Source organism: Pteropus alecto, unplaced genomic scaffold (genome assembly GCF_000325575.1).
Source record: "Pteropus alecto unplaced genomic scaffold, ASM32557v1 scaffold433, whole genome shotgun sequence".
In the NCBI taxonomy this organism is placed as follows: Eukaryota; Metazoa; Chordata; class Mammalia; order Chiroptera; family Pteropodidae; genus Pteropus; species Pteropus alecto.
In genome coordinates, this window is record NW_006433953.1 from 752171 (window position 1) to 768597 (window position 16427).

Genomic DNA, 16427 nt, shown 5'->3' on the forward strand with positions numbered 1-16427 from the left:
TACAAAGGCATTAGGAAGCTTATAGGGATGATTGATATGTTTATTACTTGATTTTGGTGATGGTTAATGGGTACATAAATGTGTCAAGACTCATCAAATTATACACTTTAAACATGGGCCATTTATCATATGTCAATTATATCTCAATAGTTTAAAAATTAAAAAATAGGCCAGAAATTTGCACAGAATTTTTGAATACTAAATTAAGACTAAGTGGATTAAGTTTCCACTTAGTCTTAGCTTTCTGTAAAACTTGCCTGACATTTTCTGCCTAGGCCTCCAGTGTTGATGTAATGCAAAAGTTTTATCCATTCTTTAAACTATTTGAGATCTATTATGGGACATGTATCAGGAATGCAAAGACCAATAAACTCCATTTCCACAAGGAGCTCTCATCCAGGAATACTAAAACCAATCTTTAGGAGCCAGGCATGTGTATATATGTCTATAGCTACCAGGTGAGAAAACAGACACAAAGCACACTAGACAGGACAAGTATGAAAGCAATAAAATCCAAATACTATATTTAAACATTTCTATACTAATTAAACAATTCTGAGGACTGAATTCTCACCATTCTATCACTCCTATTGTAGATAAGAGCAATAAGTATAAGGCAGGTACAAGGTATGCTGGTCTATTAGGAAAGAACATAGGCTAAGGATTGTTAAACACTTACTTTAATCAAGTAGTTTTATGTATTTAGGAAGGCTGGAGCATAAGTTAGAAGTGAGAGGTCAATACTGGTTCCTTTATAAAATACATTGAAATTTTCAACTATTTCTCTATTTGCATAGTCCTGTCACCAGACTGTATGACAGCAGTAGAAGAGGGGTCTTGGAGCCTATTCCAATGCCTGGAACACAGGCTAAATAAATGCTTCTTGAATGTATGGTTCAGAGATATGTAGACATATATAGAGGCCCAGCTATGGCATTTAGGTTTTCCCATGAGAGCAGGTACCATGTTTTATTCTCTACTGGAACCTCAGAACTTAGCAAACTGAGGAACTGAGGAACTTATTTTAGTGAAAGAATGGTGATTCCCACTTGTTTTCATCCTCTATTCTAATGAGAGGGCTATGTAAGAATGAGTAGGCAAGGCTTCAGGCCTAGTTTCCTCAATCAGAGTTTAGTGTTAGAAATTTTAATCTTATTTTGAACAAAAGATTTCATGACTAAGGTTTGAAAGTTGCTGCTTTATTCACCAGGGTTTTAAGTAGGAGAGGATTATTAGGACCAATCCACTTTATGGAGGCAAGTGTAGAGGAATTCTGAGTGGAGGGTAGAACACTTAGGAGACTGTAGTAATAGCCTGCCTAGCCAGGCAGTTCTCAATGGCATTGGGAATGAAGAGAGGTGTATATAAAGTGAAAACATTTAGAAAGTCTGTTGGGGAATGGCTATGAAAAAGGTGGACTGTGACAGGATTAGGATGACACTGAGGTTTTAACATAAAATATAGTTTAGTGAGATTAATTACACTCTGTTTTGCAACCATCACCACCATCCATCTCCAGAACTTTCATTTTCCCGAACAGAAATTCTGCACCCATTAAATATTCTTACTCCCCTACTTCCCCGGCCCTTGGCAACCACCATTCTTTGTCTCTGAATTTGACTAATCAAGGTACTTCATATAAGTGAAATTAAATTTGTCTTTTTGTGACTGACATATTTCACTTAGCTTAATGTCAAGGTTCATCCATGTTGTAGCATGTGCCATGAACTTCCTTCTAAGGTTGAATATTCCATTCTATGTATATACATTTCATTATTCATTCATCTATTAGGGATACTTATGTTGCTTCTACTTTTTAATCTATTGTGATAATGCTATATGGGTGTACAGATGTCTCGAGGTTATTTATTACCTAGGTTACATGGTAAATCTTAGTTTTTCAAGAACTCATACTCTTTTTCTAGAGAAGTTGCACCATTTTACATTCCCATCAACAGTGCAGAGGTTCCAATTTCTTCACATCCTCACCAAGACTTTGTCATTCCAATGCATGTGTTATCACTGTAGTTTGGATTTGCATTTTTCCCAGTGATTAGTGACGTTGGGTGTCTTTTCATTGTGCTTATAATTGTTAAAACTCCTTTGGAAGTCTCTTCATAATCTGGGCCATAATGTAAGTCAATACGTTTATGGTATTTTAATGTTTTTGTTGTTGTTGAATCATAGTTCTTTACATATTCTGGATATTGATACAACTTGCAAATATTTTCTCCCAGTCTGGGTTGCCTTTGTATGCTATTGATTTTGTGTCCATTGATGCAGAGAAATTCTGAAACCCAATTTACTTTTTTCTTTTGTTGTCTGTGCTTTTGGTGCCTATAAATGAAATCATTGCTAAATCCAATGACATGAAGCTTTTCCCATTTTCTGAATTTTATAGTTTTAGGTCTTAACTTTTCTTTGATCTACTTGTAATTAATTTTTGTATATGGTGTAAAATAAGGGTACAACTTCATTCTTTCATTAAGTGGCTATCCAGTTTTCCCAACACCATTTGTTGCAAAGACCAGGTTTCTTTTTTGTATGACTGAATGGATCGCTGTCATTAGCTGTGTTAGCGGGAAATACATTTGGGAAAATTTGGACAGGGTAGATTATGGAATTTTGGGGATCGTGAAACTGAAGATGAATCAGATTTTAGAGAAATCAAGGGAATGTTAAGGAAACTACTATGAAGAAGGAAAGACAAATGCAGCCAAGCATGAAGAGTATCCACTGGAATTAGCAACTAGGTGATCTTGATGAGAGCTGCTTAGTAGAGAGATAGAAGTAAAAGTTAAGACTACAGTGGACTGGATAGAGGATGAAAAGAGCTGTAAATAAACCTTAGAAAAAAGCTGAAGTGAAAAGCAATTTGCAGGATGACATATAATGTACAATTTTAGTTTCACACTTATAGAACACGAACTACTTTAGGTACATAAATATGTATTGAGCATCAATTCATGTACAGAAATTATAAAACCACCAGTTCCTGATAATTGTTACCTTTGATGGAAGGAAATTGGACTGATGAAGAGTACACAGGGGTCCCAAAATGTATATGTAATGCTTAATTTAATAAAAAATGGATGTACACACAGCCTTTTATTGGCACGTTTTCTTTCCCAATTTAAAAAAATCCATTTGTAAGTGAATGGTAAAAACATGGTAAGAGACTATGGCTAATTAACCTGGTTTATTAGGTATTTTTCCTTTAGAAATCTAAAGGGTTATTTAGTAAATAACCTGTGCCAGTTTCAAGTTCTTAGCAAATGCTTCTAACAATCCTATACATGTTTCATAGCAGGTCTATTTTTACAGATAAAGTCAGAGCTTACTTATTGTTAAATGGTCTACTGAGTATTTGAATACAGGCATTTAATCAGTTTGAGAACCAGAAAAGAGTAATTCTTCAAAAGGTTTGTTCAAACTATACACTAATTTGAGAACCAAAAAATTTAATCACTCAGTGACAGAGGAAGTTAACTGCATATTTCATGTGGTGGAAAAAATGGTTGAGGAAAAGAGATTAATGAATGGCAAAAAGGTGTAGCAATAGCAAGGTCTTTGAGGTAGGAAGACATAGCATTATAGCACTGGTAGCAGTAATAGCCTTGAACAAAGTACTTCTCCAAAAAAGTAACCAAGAATTGGCAGTGTTAACTATAAAAAGGGAAGAATGAGGAAATTACAAGTTAACATCCCTCAATTTCTTTCTGAAATGAGAACTACTGGCTGACTCGGATTCGGCAGCCAAGGGGCCTTAGTCTCTTGAGACTTTTATCAAATGATCTAATCTGTTCTACCCCAGTGAAATGGAAGGTCATTATTCTCGGTCAGATGTCATTTTGTGCTTCTCTAGGATAGCCCACCACTTCCTACCAACAAAGCCTACTACAAAGAAAAGGCCCTGCTCTTTAGTGGCGGTCTTTGGGGATGTCATTTAACCTCTTTGGTCCTCAGCTTTAATTCATATCTACTAAAATAATGTCTACTCTCATAGGGATCAAGACGACTGAATTCAATAATAAAAATGTCTATGGTTTCAAAAGCCTTCCACAATGTTAATCTAACTTATTGCCATTCTAACATTCCTTGTAGGTATAATGTCAGCTATTCATTTTAGAATTTTTGCCTCTATATCCACTAGTAGACTTCCTATTTTCAATTTTTAGTCCTCTTTCTCCCAGCCCATTTTCTAACAACTCAAAGAAACTATATATATCAAAAACTGGCTATTCACATGTACCTGTTTGCCTGGTACAGTTCTGGTTTTCACTCATTGTCCTAGCATAACAATGACCACTCTAATCATAATTTACTTCAGAGATTAAAATGCCTGTATAGTTGACATCTAGCAGAGCATAGCCAAAATCCTCTCCTTCATGAGGTACTTTTTCGTTTTATACAAAGAATACATGTCAAGATGTAACCAATTAAACTGCCTCTCAGAGGCTAAATGAATCCCAATAGGTGTTCAGAAAGATTGTAGGTCAGAGAAGGGGCTGATTAAGAAGAATCAGCATTTGCTAATAGTTAACATTTGGTAAAGAGACTGGAAATGAAAAATGTTACAATTAATAAGTTGTGTTCTCTGAAGACAAAAAAGGTCCTAACAGATAGCCTAGTACAATATTTCTTATAAGGAAGTGAAAAGGCTGAGATTTTAAGGGTTAGCCTTTTCAACTGAAGCTGAAGTCTTAAGAGTAATAAATGTGTTCTCATTTCTAGAGTATTTTTAGCGGGGAGGAGGAAGAGACCAAGCACCCACTGAGTTCATCCCACAAGAAGCCATAACTTTATTAATGATAGAAACAGTACAAATTTCAAACCAAGCTGCGGTTACTCTTTTCAAACACCAAAAAAGGGTCCTCCTTTTTTAGATGGTTACATTGTTAATTCCTGTAAAAGAAAAGAGATCATCAGAGGTACAGGCAAACTGAGAATTCAGGTCACTAACACCTAAGGCAACTCAAGATAGGCTTTGAAATAAGGCTTTCTAACTGGCTGATATTAAGCATAGAAAATAAAGTCACTCGTTATTGGACAGGGCAGAGGGAGTCAAGGAATAAAGGCCTGGACACTTACCATAATAGCATTTACAATATCATTACTGTTGTTCTTCAGGGCGCGGACTGCCTTCGCTCTCGACACATTTGCTTGTGACATGACCAATTCTATGTCCTTAACTTCCACACCTGTTTCATCAACCTGAGAGAGAGGGAAAAAACACATAATAAACTAAAGGCCAGGACAACTTCAGTATAGTTCTTTGGAGTCAGGAGTCTCTTGAATCTAGTTAATTTAACTCAAAAACTACTTCACTCAATGGAGTTCAAAACCTTAAGACAATACAGAATCCACTCATTAATACAAACAATACTACCTAGAAAGGATTAAAAGTATAAAAATATTTCTTATATACCTCTTCCTCTTCGCTCTCCTCTTGTACAGTTGGAGTCTGTGTGTTTTCTTGAATGTTTGAGACAGTTTCACCTTGAACTTTAAATTTCTCAGCAGCTGCTAGCTGTGCTTGCTGAGATAAATCCTCGATCTACAGAGCAGAAAATAGATTCATGTGAGTAGATCAATATGCAGTAAATGAAATCATTTGTATGACTTCCCAACTCTCTCTCTAAACCCACTTCAGGTTAACCTACTCTAAAGCTTTAAACCGCCTGCCCTCAGATTATATATATATATCAATGTAGTAGCTTATGTTTAAAGTAATGATTCTTAACCGTGGGGTGATTTTGTTGCCCAGGGGACATCTATCAAATATCTGGAGATTTTTTCTGTTTGTTATCATAACTGGATATGATGCTGCCAAACACCTATAATGCACAGGATAACCCTTCCACGACAAAGAATTATCTGACCCCAAATGTCAATGGTGCTGAGGTTGAGCAAACCTGGTCTAGAGCAACTTGCAAGGAAACTTTCCTTACCTTGGCTTCTCCAAAAACTATATAGGTATCTGAAGCTGGGCTCTTGTAGACATCTGGTTTTGTGATGACAAAAAGGATATTCTTAGATTTCCGGATAGTGACCCTAGTAACCCCTGTAACCTGTCGAAGACCCAGTTTGGACATAGCCTAAGGAATAGGAAAAAACATGAGTTTCAACCTTAGAAGCAGCTTCAGAGAGGACCACAATAATACCACATCCAAAACAAAGCCTTTTCCTGGGCGCAGAAAAGTTTACATAAGAATACAGAATTGGTTTCCAGGATTCCTACGCTTTTTGCCATAGTTACTGTTATTTTAACTAAACATGATTCTACCACTACCACTACAGTTTCTGCCCTCCCCCAAGTTGCTTCATCAGAAACTTTAATCCTTGTTTGTAACCTAAAATCTTACCTTCCGTGCCTTCTTTTCACTCCGGCTCTGTTTAGCTTTACTGACAGGTTCTTCATCGATTTCAGCTGCTGCTGCCAGCTAAGAAGATAAAACAGCTATGAGTAAGCTGGACTGTAAGACTTGGATACCATGATCCCTCTGTGGTTTTCCCTTTATGGAGGTTTATAGCTCCAAATACATAAGTTATCTTTTCTGATCAACCCTGGTTCTCCAATGCTTCTTTGATCAAGTACTTACACCAGTGAATAAGAAAATACCTGGGCTTGTTGTGTGGTTGCCTGTGTGGAATCTTGTTCCTCAAGCTCTGGCACTGATTCATCACTGTCAGATTCTGTTCCAGACCCTAAAATGACAAATAACTTTTACTATTTTATAGTAGAAATTATAAAAAGGAGGTATTTCACCATGGCCTGCCTGGATTAGAGGTCACACTCGCTGATGCTAGATCTTGCAAAGTTAAATGTAAATGTAAATCAACTGACTTGTATGAATTCACTTGACAGCCCCCCCCGCCACTTAATCATAAACTAGTGTGTACACATCTATTAAAGAGCCAGCCCCAGAAATGAGAGGTAATTACTAGATACAGCCGAACAGTTTATACACTATAATGCTTCTTTCCCTTCTTGGCAAACAGCAATGATCTATGTAACTCCAAATCCTACCCAACAGCCCAACCATCTCAGAAAGGTTCTGGCAGATGAGGTGTTTGCAGATAACACTGAAGTGAAAAATAAGATCACATTGTGGAGGCAGACCAAGGAGGGCACTTTCCCTTTATCTTTTAAATTGGGTTGGGGGAGGCCAGAAGCAGTTGTGTACACACATTCAGCCTTATTTTCAAATCACTCACCCTAGCAATTTGATCTAATCAATACAGCTTAAAGATTTTCAATGAAGCCGACCTATAGTCACCTCTACTACTTATTGTCTTGTGACCTCGCTCATTTCTTTCAAACATAATTCACATATTTTAAGTTTTCCTCAATTGAAGGCCAAGCATCAATAGACTACTGAGGAGGGAAAAAAAGCATACACCTGCACCATTCTCAGGCTAGGAAAATAGGAAGTCCCTGGGCACTGGTCATTACTAAGTCTAAGAAGTGAAAAGAAATTCAAAGTTTCAATACTCGTTTCCCACTATTTTAGCAAATCCCAGGCCCAGGCACAAGGTAGGTTAGTGATGTGGTAGAAATTAGAGCAAATTAAAGGTCTAGGAGGTCTTGGTTTCCAATGTCAGATCAGTTAGGCAAAAAAGATGGCGAACTCAAGACTAGATCCCATTACACAAGATACACAATGGACTATGTAAGGTGATGAAAACCAAGACTGTTTCACATTCCTAGAGCTTTTGCATTTAAAATTATAATTCTATGTTCTATGTCCAAACACAAGCAGATATATCTGGAGAAAGCGGCGCATCCTAGGGTTAGTACTGGTGGGTAGCCCCCAAGAGGGGTGTGGGCGACACACCATGCACACGGCAAACCAAGTCAAATACCCTTGTTGTTCTTCAGAACAGGCTGCTTGGCAGAGGGGGCTGGGGCAGGGATCCCAGCAGGTTTGGGGGTGGGCATGTTGATGAGAACCGACTGGAAAGGCACTCCCCCCGAGATTGGTTCCGGGGGAATCAGAGGTGGCAGCTCATCCTCATCAGCAGGGGCTGTGGGTTTACAGGGTGATTCCAGCACCAGCCCAGGTGAGGACGGCAGAGGTTGCTGTTTAGGAAGCAGAGGGGGAACTGGGGAGGGAGCAAGAGGCAGAGAGACTGATGGGGTGGGTGCTGGAGAGAGAGATGCTGATCCAGCTTTAGGAAGGACCTTCTCAGAGGCAGCTGCTGCTAGAGGGGTAGATGTCTCAGACTCAGGAGGAGCCATGGGACCCTTTGGAGAATGAAAAGAATCTTTGCCTTTTAAGGCAGAAATAGGGAGGGCTTTTGGAGCTTTTGGAGAAGTGCCTTTCTGAGCAGAGACTGCCAGAAGAGGGGCAAGAGCTACTGGAGAAAGGGGTCCTTCAGTACCATTCTTAGCTGAAGGATTTGGGCACACAGAAAGTGAACTCTTCTTGGCTGGTGAGCCTTTCTGAGTGGGAGCTGTGACAACTGGTACACTTTCTGAAGTTGGGGCAACAAGTTCTGCTTTGAGAGCTGTGGAGCCTTTCTTTATGGAGGGCCCTTTAGATGCCTGAGGGACAATGGACCCTAAGGGACATGTGACTGAAACTGAGGAAATAGGGGCCTCTTTGGAGGCTGGGGTTGCTGGGCCCCCTCTGGGGGCTTGGGTAGCTGAGAGCTTTTTGGGGGATGGAGTTTCTGAGGCTGGAGACTCTTTGGGGGAGGGAGGAACCACAGCTGAAGGAGTAGGGACCCCTTTTGAGGATGAGGTTCCTGGGGCTCTTTTGGGGGATGGAGTTGCTGGGGACTCTTTGGGGGAAGGAGCATTCACAGATGAGGGAGTGGGGGCTTTTTTGGGAGATGTGCTAGCTGGTGCTCTTTCAAGGGCTGGAGTTTCTGGGGATTCTCTGGAAGAGGGAGGAGCTATAGCTGAGGGAGTGTGGGCCCCTTTGGGGGATGGGGTTGCTGGGGCTCCTTTAGGGGAGGAAGGAGCCATAGCTGGGGGAGTAGAGGCACCTTTAGCAGGTGGGGTAGCTGGAGACTCTTTGGGGGACAAAGTTGCTGAGGCTCCTTTGATGGAAGGAAGAGCCACACCTGAGGGAGTGGGGATTCCTTTGAAGGACAGAGTTGCTGGGGTCCCTTTGGGGGAGGAAGGAGTCACAGCTGAGGGAGTAGAGGCCCCTTTGGGGGACAGAATTGCCGGGGCTCTTTTGGGAGATGGAGTTGCTGAGGCCTCTTTGGGAGAAAGAGCCATAGCTGGGCGAGTGGAGGCCCCTTTAGTGGGTATGGCAGCCGGAGACTCTTTGGGGGGTGAAGTTGCTGAGACTCCTTTAGGGGAAAGAGCTACAGCTGGGGGAGTGGGGTCTCCTTTGAGGGAGGGAGCCATAGTTAGTGGTTTAGGGGTTTCTTTGGGGGCCGGGGTTGCTGGGGTTCCTTTGGGAGAGGAAGGAGTCACAGCTGAAGGAGTGGGGTCCACTTTGGGAGATGGAGTGGCTGAGGCTCCTTTGGTGGGTGGGGCAGCTGGGGACTTTTTGGGGGATGAAGATGTTGAGGCTGCTTTGGAGAAAGGAAGCACCACAGCAGGAGGAGTGGAGGCTCCTTTGAGGCATAGAGTTGCTGGGGCCTCTTTGGGGGAGGGAGTCATAGCTGGAAGTTTGGGGGTCTCTTTAGGGGATGAGGTTGCTGGAGCTACTTTTGGGGACGGAGGAGCCACAGCTGAGGGAGTAGAGGCCCCTTTGGGAGGTGTGGTAGCTGGGGACTCTTTAGGGAATGGTACTGCTGGGGCTCCTTTGGGGGAAGGAGTCATAGCTGGAGAAGTGGGGGTCTCTTTAGGGAATGGAGTTGCTGGCCCCTGTTTGTAGGGAGAAGCCAGAGCTGGGGAAGTGGGAGTCTCTTTGGGGGATGGAGGAGTGGGGCAATGCTTCTTGGCCAGTGAACCTTTCGGGACTTGAAAAGAAAGATCAGCCTCTGGAAGAACTGAAGCTTCAATTGGAGAAACAGGGAATGAGAGATTTCCAGCAGGAGCATCAGGGATAGCAGGTATATTTTTAGAAACCGAAGCAACAGTTATGGTAGTAGTAGGAGTAGCTGAATCCTTCTTGGTTGGAGATCTTTTAGTCTGAGGAGACACACTAGTCCCTAAAGGAGATGAAGAGTCAGCAAGGTAAGTTCCTTTCGAAGATGCAGTAACAGAAACACGAGAGTCCTCAGTTGGGTACCCTTCAGGAGAGGAAGCCACAGGTGCCAATGTGGAGGTATGAGAAATACCATGAACTTTCTTTGCACCAGCAGGTGGGGGAAGAGAGGGAAAGGGCTCGGACTTGGAAATCGCAGAAGCCAGTGCCAAGGTAGCTGGAGAAGCAGAAACATTTTGTGGGGATACAGTCACAGCTGGAGCCGCCAGACAACCTTCAGACGTGGGAGGAACCAACGGTGAAGTAGTAAGAGTTGAAGTACCCTTTTTGGTTGGGTGGCCTTTAGGAGCTAAAGAGATAGCTCCTTCTAGAAAAGGGCTGGCTGTAGTTGTAGGAGTGGAGGTTCCTTTGGCAGTTGTAGGAACCGCCCCAGAAGTGGCAGCATGTTCCAAAGGAAATGTAGCTACAACTGGGGTAGTGAGAGAACTTTTGAGAAGCAGAGTAGAGGGGTCTGGGCTTGCATACGGATCTGTCTTGATTATAGGGGTTGGGGAAATAACACCCAGAGGAGTGGAGGTACAGGCTGGCTTATCTACAGGCAGAGGCTCTACAAGGCTTTTCTTTGCTAAAATGGCTTCAGGAAGAAGAGATACCTCCAGAGAAGATGATACACTTTGCAGAGAGGGGGGATTTTTAGGGCCTGCCAAGGACAATGGTAACAGAGTAGGGTCTTTCTTGGTAGGGAGTCCTACCTGGGTTGGTGAAGTAGGGGCTCCCACAGGAGAGGCAGGTACAGTTTGGAGATCTTTTTGTGTTGGGGACTTTACCAATAGTGAAGCAGAGAGACTTTTGGGATCCTTGGGCACTGGAAGAGGAGAGACTGGTATCCCCAGAGTGGTTGTTACTTGAGGAGTAGGAGGCTCTTTGGGAGTCACAGGTGCCATAGCCAAGGCAGTATAGGAAGCTGAGTCCTTACTACTTACGGGACCAGATGAAATTGGAGGAGACACACAAGTAGCCACCTCAAAAGTAGGAGGTACTACAGAAATTGTAGAGGGATTAATCACCACAAGTGAGGTGGTTCCAACAGAAGAAACAGGAGCTTCTTTTGAGCCTGGACTCCCTGGAGAACCAGGAGATATCTGGGCCACCAAAGGCTGCTGAACAGAAGCATTAGGAGAGCCTTTGAGATTTAGAGAGGGTGTAGGAGATAAGGGAAAAGAGACAGCTGCATTTGAGGAACCAGAAGGGCTGTAGGAAGCTATGTCAGTGATGGTAGAGGGGCCTTTGTCAACAGACAGAGCCAGAGGGGAAGCTGGAGCCTCTACTGGAAAAGCGGCCACAGCATCAGGAATCACCTCATTTCTGGAAGGAAGGGAAAGAATTACAGCTTGCTGAGAAGGGTAAGAGGCCCCTATGGAAGAATGATCTACAGAAGTGGTATTCACTATAGAATCTGACAGGACATTAATGCCTGTTTGACCTACAGGTTGAATAGCAGAACCAACACAACTCTGATGTAAAGGTGCAAGATGAGAGCCCGGAGAAGTGAGGAAAACTGGGGGGACATTGGGAGCCACAGGAACAGACTGGGTTGAAAGAGATGAGGCAGCAGGTGGACTAAGGGGTCCCTTTAGGCTGAGGCTTAGAGGGTTTTGTGGAGAAGTCAGAGGTGAGGAAATAGGAGTACCTTCGACCTGAGGGGAAGTGATGGCTAGGGGAGTAACAGGTGGTATCTGGGCACATGAGGCAACTCCAGATTGACCAGAGGCCAAGGGAGTTATGAGATTGGAAGGAACAGCACTGACTGTACCTGGAAGGATGGGAGTACCTTTTGGATTAGGGGCTACTTGAGAGGAAGCTTGAACAGGAGAGACCTTTGGTTCTGAGGAAGCAATGGGAGCTGACAGAGATGTCACTGACCCTGACTCAGGCATAGCAACTGTAGGTGGTGAACTAAGAGGGTTAGAGGGATATGCAGAGCTCTTCTGAACTGAGTGGGGAGCCAAGGCAACAAGAGCCAAGGGAGCTGAAGAGCAATGGGCACCTTTCAAAGTTGGAGTTATCATGGGAGAGGCCAGAGCTAAGGCAGCTGGGGAGATGGGAGGTCCTACTAGGTTTGGTAGGAAAGCTGGTGTGTCAGGGGCAGCTCCCAAAGGCAGGGCTGTTTCAGAGAATGACTGGGGAAAAAGAGCTTCAAAAGGGGTTGAGGCAATAGCAGAGGGAGAAAGGAATGGAGAAGGCTGGTTAGGGGTTGCCACAGGGCATTGCTGGGGTGCTAGAGAGCAAGGAGGGGGAAGGATAGGTTCAGGCTGCCCTAAGGCAGCAGGGACACTCAATGCGGAAGACACAGGAAGCACAGCTGGAGGAAAAAAGCAAAAAGGGGAAAAAAGGAAGAAAGGGAAGACAAAAAATTAAAGGTGAGTTGTACAGCCCAACTTGGTATAACATGCTTCTTAAGAAACACTAGAATTTTTAATGTGAGGATGAAAGTCACCACACAGGATTAGACAAAGGTGACAGGCAATAGCAACCTTCCCGAAACACACTTCAACAGTCAAGTAAGAATACATCCTTCCCCTTCCTTCCTCAAATGAACACTAAATTTTTCTCACAGGCCATAGAATCACCACTAGAAGAATAGTCATTCCATCTTGCCCACCCAAGGATCATGACCTAAATAAAACAGATCCTGAAAACTGGAACAAGGAAGGTACTGACTGGTGATGATGATGGGGAAACAGAGCTGAATGAGAAAAAACAGGTCTTTATATGCTCAGGCTTCCAGAAAGGTCAGGACAAAAATCTGACTCTTAAAGTTTTAGGAAGGGGCTGTCTAGCACAATTTCATTCTTCCTAAAGTGGAAACTTCAGAATTTAATAGTATTTAAAGTATTAAATTAGGCCACTTTGACCTCCCTCTGCCTGTTTACTTATCCCAAACAAACAAACAAAACCACCACAAATGGGCTAGACTCCAGTCTCTACAGACCTGCTCAGGTAATGTTAGCTCTTCAGAGATCAATCTAAGATGAATCAGACTGCTGGGGAGAGAGCTTAGTCACAAGGGTAGGGACTGTATTATGAAATTGTAACCCAACTTGTTAAATACTGGTCAATTTTTGAAGTAGGGAATTGGAGTGGAGAGACTACACTGGATCTGGATAAGTATGTCATTTTGCCAAAATAGACCAAGATTTGGCACTAAAGTAAAGCTAAGCAAGATTTTCTGAATGACAGAAAAACCCATGCTTACTGTCCAGGAGATAACGCAGGATTAGAGCAACAGTGCTCAACATCTAGAAGGGAGTATTAAAAAAAAGCCCACAGCATCCAAATCCACAATTTACTCAACCATAATCCTGAAGTTTTTAGAGTATTGTACTACAGAAAAGATAGGCAGCGCAACCAGTTTTACCTGGAGAGTAGGTAGGTCAAAGTCTTATGATTACAGTGTAAATGCAAGCTTAGAATGTTTTCCTCTGACTGGACTTCAAGGTTGAATAAGGCCCAAATTACATGGTTTAGACACCATAACCAATTCCCTGAGCTAGTTTTCTCATGCATTCTAATAACTAATTAATTATACTTACAGAGAAAATTCTGAGTATTTATCACTGGCATTCTCTTATTATTAAACCTACAGAGCAAGGTCAAACTATTCAGGAATAAGTTTAATAGCACTAAAGATTGTTTCAAATGGCATTAGTTTTGAAGCTTGAAAACATTTTAAATTCATCTGAATTTCAGACTCCACGTTTGTAAAACCAAGTTGTTTAATGAGTCTCTACGATTTTGCTTAGCACTGAAATTACAGGATCTTTAGAGACCAATCCTTTATTTTTTCCCTCCCTTGTAAGTTCAAGGATTTCCTATAGCTCATTTCCCAGCTCAGGGCCTCCCTTTTTCTTTTCTAGCAGCTGTAGCAATCTCTTCAGCTGTTAAAATCAGACAGGTGGGGAGGAAGAACCTTAACACTTGCAACTATAAACAACTCTATTTTAATTCCAGAAGACTGAAATTGCCTTTCAGTGACAGGTGGTTTTAAAAAATAATGAATTTACCACAAGAAAAAAAAAGTGAGGATGGAGGTGACAGCCTGAGGATTCATTTCATTTAGTTCTGCACAACTGACTCAGTAAGATCATTAAAAAATTTTTTTACCCCCTTTCAAGTTTTAGAGACATATTTTAAGTGGAATTCAAAATTTGCCTTTATATAATGTTCACATCCATTAATTTCAAAAAACTGAATAGCAGTCAAAGGAAGCTTTTATTTCAATCCTGGTTCCAGACAAACTGATGAAGCGGGCCCTATTCCAGCACACTAGAAACATCTCAGCACCAACCCATAAAACAAGTTAAACAACCTAGGAGGGCCCCTGGGCCTAGTAGGACACATTTACCAGCGGCACACATTTCATCCAGACATGTGATGACAACATAATGCCAAGTCCTGCCATCTAAAACCTTGATGCAACTTGTTGGCTGGAACTTCACAAAAGCTCAGGTCTCCTTGGCCTGTTAGTGTGTAATCCAGTTCTAATTGGTAAGAATCACTGAGCATCTGTCCTGCTCAGTTTTCCTATATGAAATGAGGGTTCCACTCCCTTTGAGGCAGTTGCCATACCTACAAAGCAAGCCAGGGAGCTTTTAATGTTCTTGAATCTTAAACATATGGTTTGTATTCCACTCCTTAATGAAGTCCCTCCAGGACAGCAGTTAATATTATGGACTTTCCTCCCTGGTAGAGCTACAGCCCATCTTTTAAAATACGAGTTAATTCTGAAAGACATAAGTGTATTCCCTTTTCATTTTATCCAAGTAGTTTTAGGGTCTATCTTACAATCTTAATTAATTGCAAGGGGGCTAGGAGAACCTACCTGTCTCAGCTTGGGGCTGTGGCAACTCCTGCTCTGTAGCAGGGACGGTTTCTGTGGCTTCACCAGGCATTTCTGAAGGGAATAAAAAGGAAGTCTGAAATTGACTGGGACCTGTTCTGTTGCCTAACCCAGAATCAAGTATTCTTAAAAACTCTGCGGAGGGCTGTGAAGAAAAAATCATGAGGGTGTTTGGGGACAACTCTCCCCAAAGCAGCTGGGAATAGGTGAGAAATATGACATGACCCTCAGATCTCCGATCAAGCGATCACCTTTTTCACCACTCTTCACTCCGCAGAGAGGGGGTTTCCAGTGCCCAAGGGTTCGTTTTATTCCACACTACAAATCCCACAAGGGCAAAAATAATCACTGCGTTCTCAACCTGATAGAGAAGATCCCGGTCTGACTCCTGACCATAGGAGACTTGACGCTACCGTGAGCCACCTCACTCATATATGTTCACTGCCTGGGCTGGGATCTCCAAGATTCCCGTTTGCCGATTTTCGGGAATCAGGAGGGAGAGTGCCGTTAAGTCTCAACACTCGCTTGTCACAATAAGAACCAAGGGGTAAGGGAGAGAGTGGGGGGAGTTTCCAAGGCTGTGACCCCATAACCTCCTATGAATTCTCGCGAAGCCGTTCCCCAAAGCAGATGCACTCCGCTTCCGCCCCCAACACCGCAGCCGCTCCCGTCACCCCAGCCCTGGACTCCAGGCCCAGCTTGCGGCCCTTCTGCCCTGCTTTTGCTAGGACGCTAATCGCAGACCCCATTTTGTCCGGGGGCCCCACAGCCACACTTCCCAGGGTCGAGTAGGAGCCCGGTGGCCCCATAAAGCCCCCAACTCTCCTTAGCTCTCAGTCCCCGGGGCAGCTTAACATGCAAGGAAGGTGGATGACCACGGATAGAGAGTAGCGGCGAAGACAGAACTTACTGTGCAGAGAACGCGGAACCAAGATGGCGGCAGAAAGAGAGCGAACGAGAGCGTGACCCACGCCTGTTGCACAAGGAAGCCTGGCGGAGGGGGAGGGACTAGGATCCGCTTCCGGGTCAGGAGCTGTCGGCAGTCACTTCCTTTAACGAGTGACCTGTCCGTCCGGGTGTTCCCAGATGGGGGTGGTGACGAAGTCTAAATAAGGGTAAGAATTCAGAATAGGACGCCCTGCCCTGGCAGGAACTCTCAGCTGGGAGCCACGCGGTCCTTAGATAGCCGACCCCTTCACGTCCCCCAAAGCGAAGCATTTTTGATACCCGAAGGGAAACTGCAATGAGAGAAGCAACCATCCTCTGTCCTCTGGTCGGCAAAATAGCCACAGCGGTAATATTGCGACTTCTAGTTTTCCCTTCTCAGATAATGAGGGTAAACATGAAGTTTTAAGTAATAGTGAAAGCCAGAGATTGTATTCACACCAGTGGAAGGTAGCAGTGACCTAGGTTAA

General features: G+C 43.1%; 2 protein-coding genes across 3 annotated transcripts; both read right to left on the reverse strand.

Moving 5' to 3' along the window:
* Positions 1-4778: 4778 nt before the first annotated feature.
* Positions 4779-16201, reverse strand: LOC102883125 (nascent polypeptide associated complex subunit alpha). Of its 2 annotated transcripts, XM_006908921.3 has the most exons (8): positions 15923-16201; positions 14995-15066; positions 6623-6708; positions 6366-6443; positions 5952-6098; positions 5429-5557; positions 5092-5214; positions 4779-4905 (listed from the first exon to the last, which is right to left on the reverse strand). In XM_006908921.3, exons 2-8 carry the CDS (start codon positions 15062-15064, stop codon positions 4891-4893), a joined length of 648 nt encoding a protein of 215 aa, XP_006908983.1. In that variant the 5' UTR covers positions 15065-15066; positions 15923-16201; the 3' UTR covers positions 4779-4890. The 2 variants fall into 2 exon arrangements, with proteins under 2 accessions (XP_006908983.1, XP_024900444.1); XM_025044676.1 differs by lacking the exon at positions 4779-4905 and having other exon boundaries at positions 5050-5214; positions 15923-16076.
* LOC102896602 (nascent polypeptide-associated complex subunit alpha, muscle-specific form-like) lies at positions 6715-12523 on the reverse strand (the record flags this gene model as incomplete). The annotated part of the gene is made up of 1 exon (XM_006908979.3): positions 6715-12523. A coding segment is annotated over one exon (4665 nt), but the record flags the coding sequence as incomplete, so codon positions are not given.
* Positions 16202-16427: the final 226 nt, after the last annotated feature.

Excerpts from the sequence above, each read along its gene's own strand:
- LOC102883125 (XM_025044676.1), bottom strand. The coding sequence starts at position 15,064 with ATGCCTGGTGAAGCCACAGAAACCGTCCCTGCTACAGAGCAGGAGTTG. Across the intron at positions 6,709-14,994 it reads ACAGCCCCAAGCTGAGACAG|GGTCTGGAACAGAATCTGAC; the intron begins GTAGGTTCTCCT and ends TTGTCATTTTAG. Across the intron at positions 6,444-6,622 it reads CAACCACACAACAAGCCCAG|CTGGCAGCAGCAGCTGAAAT; the intron begins GTATTTTCTTAT and ends TTATCTTCTTAG.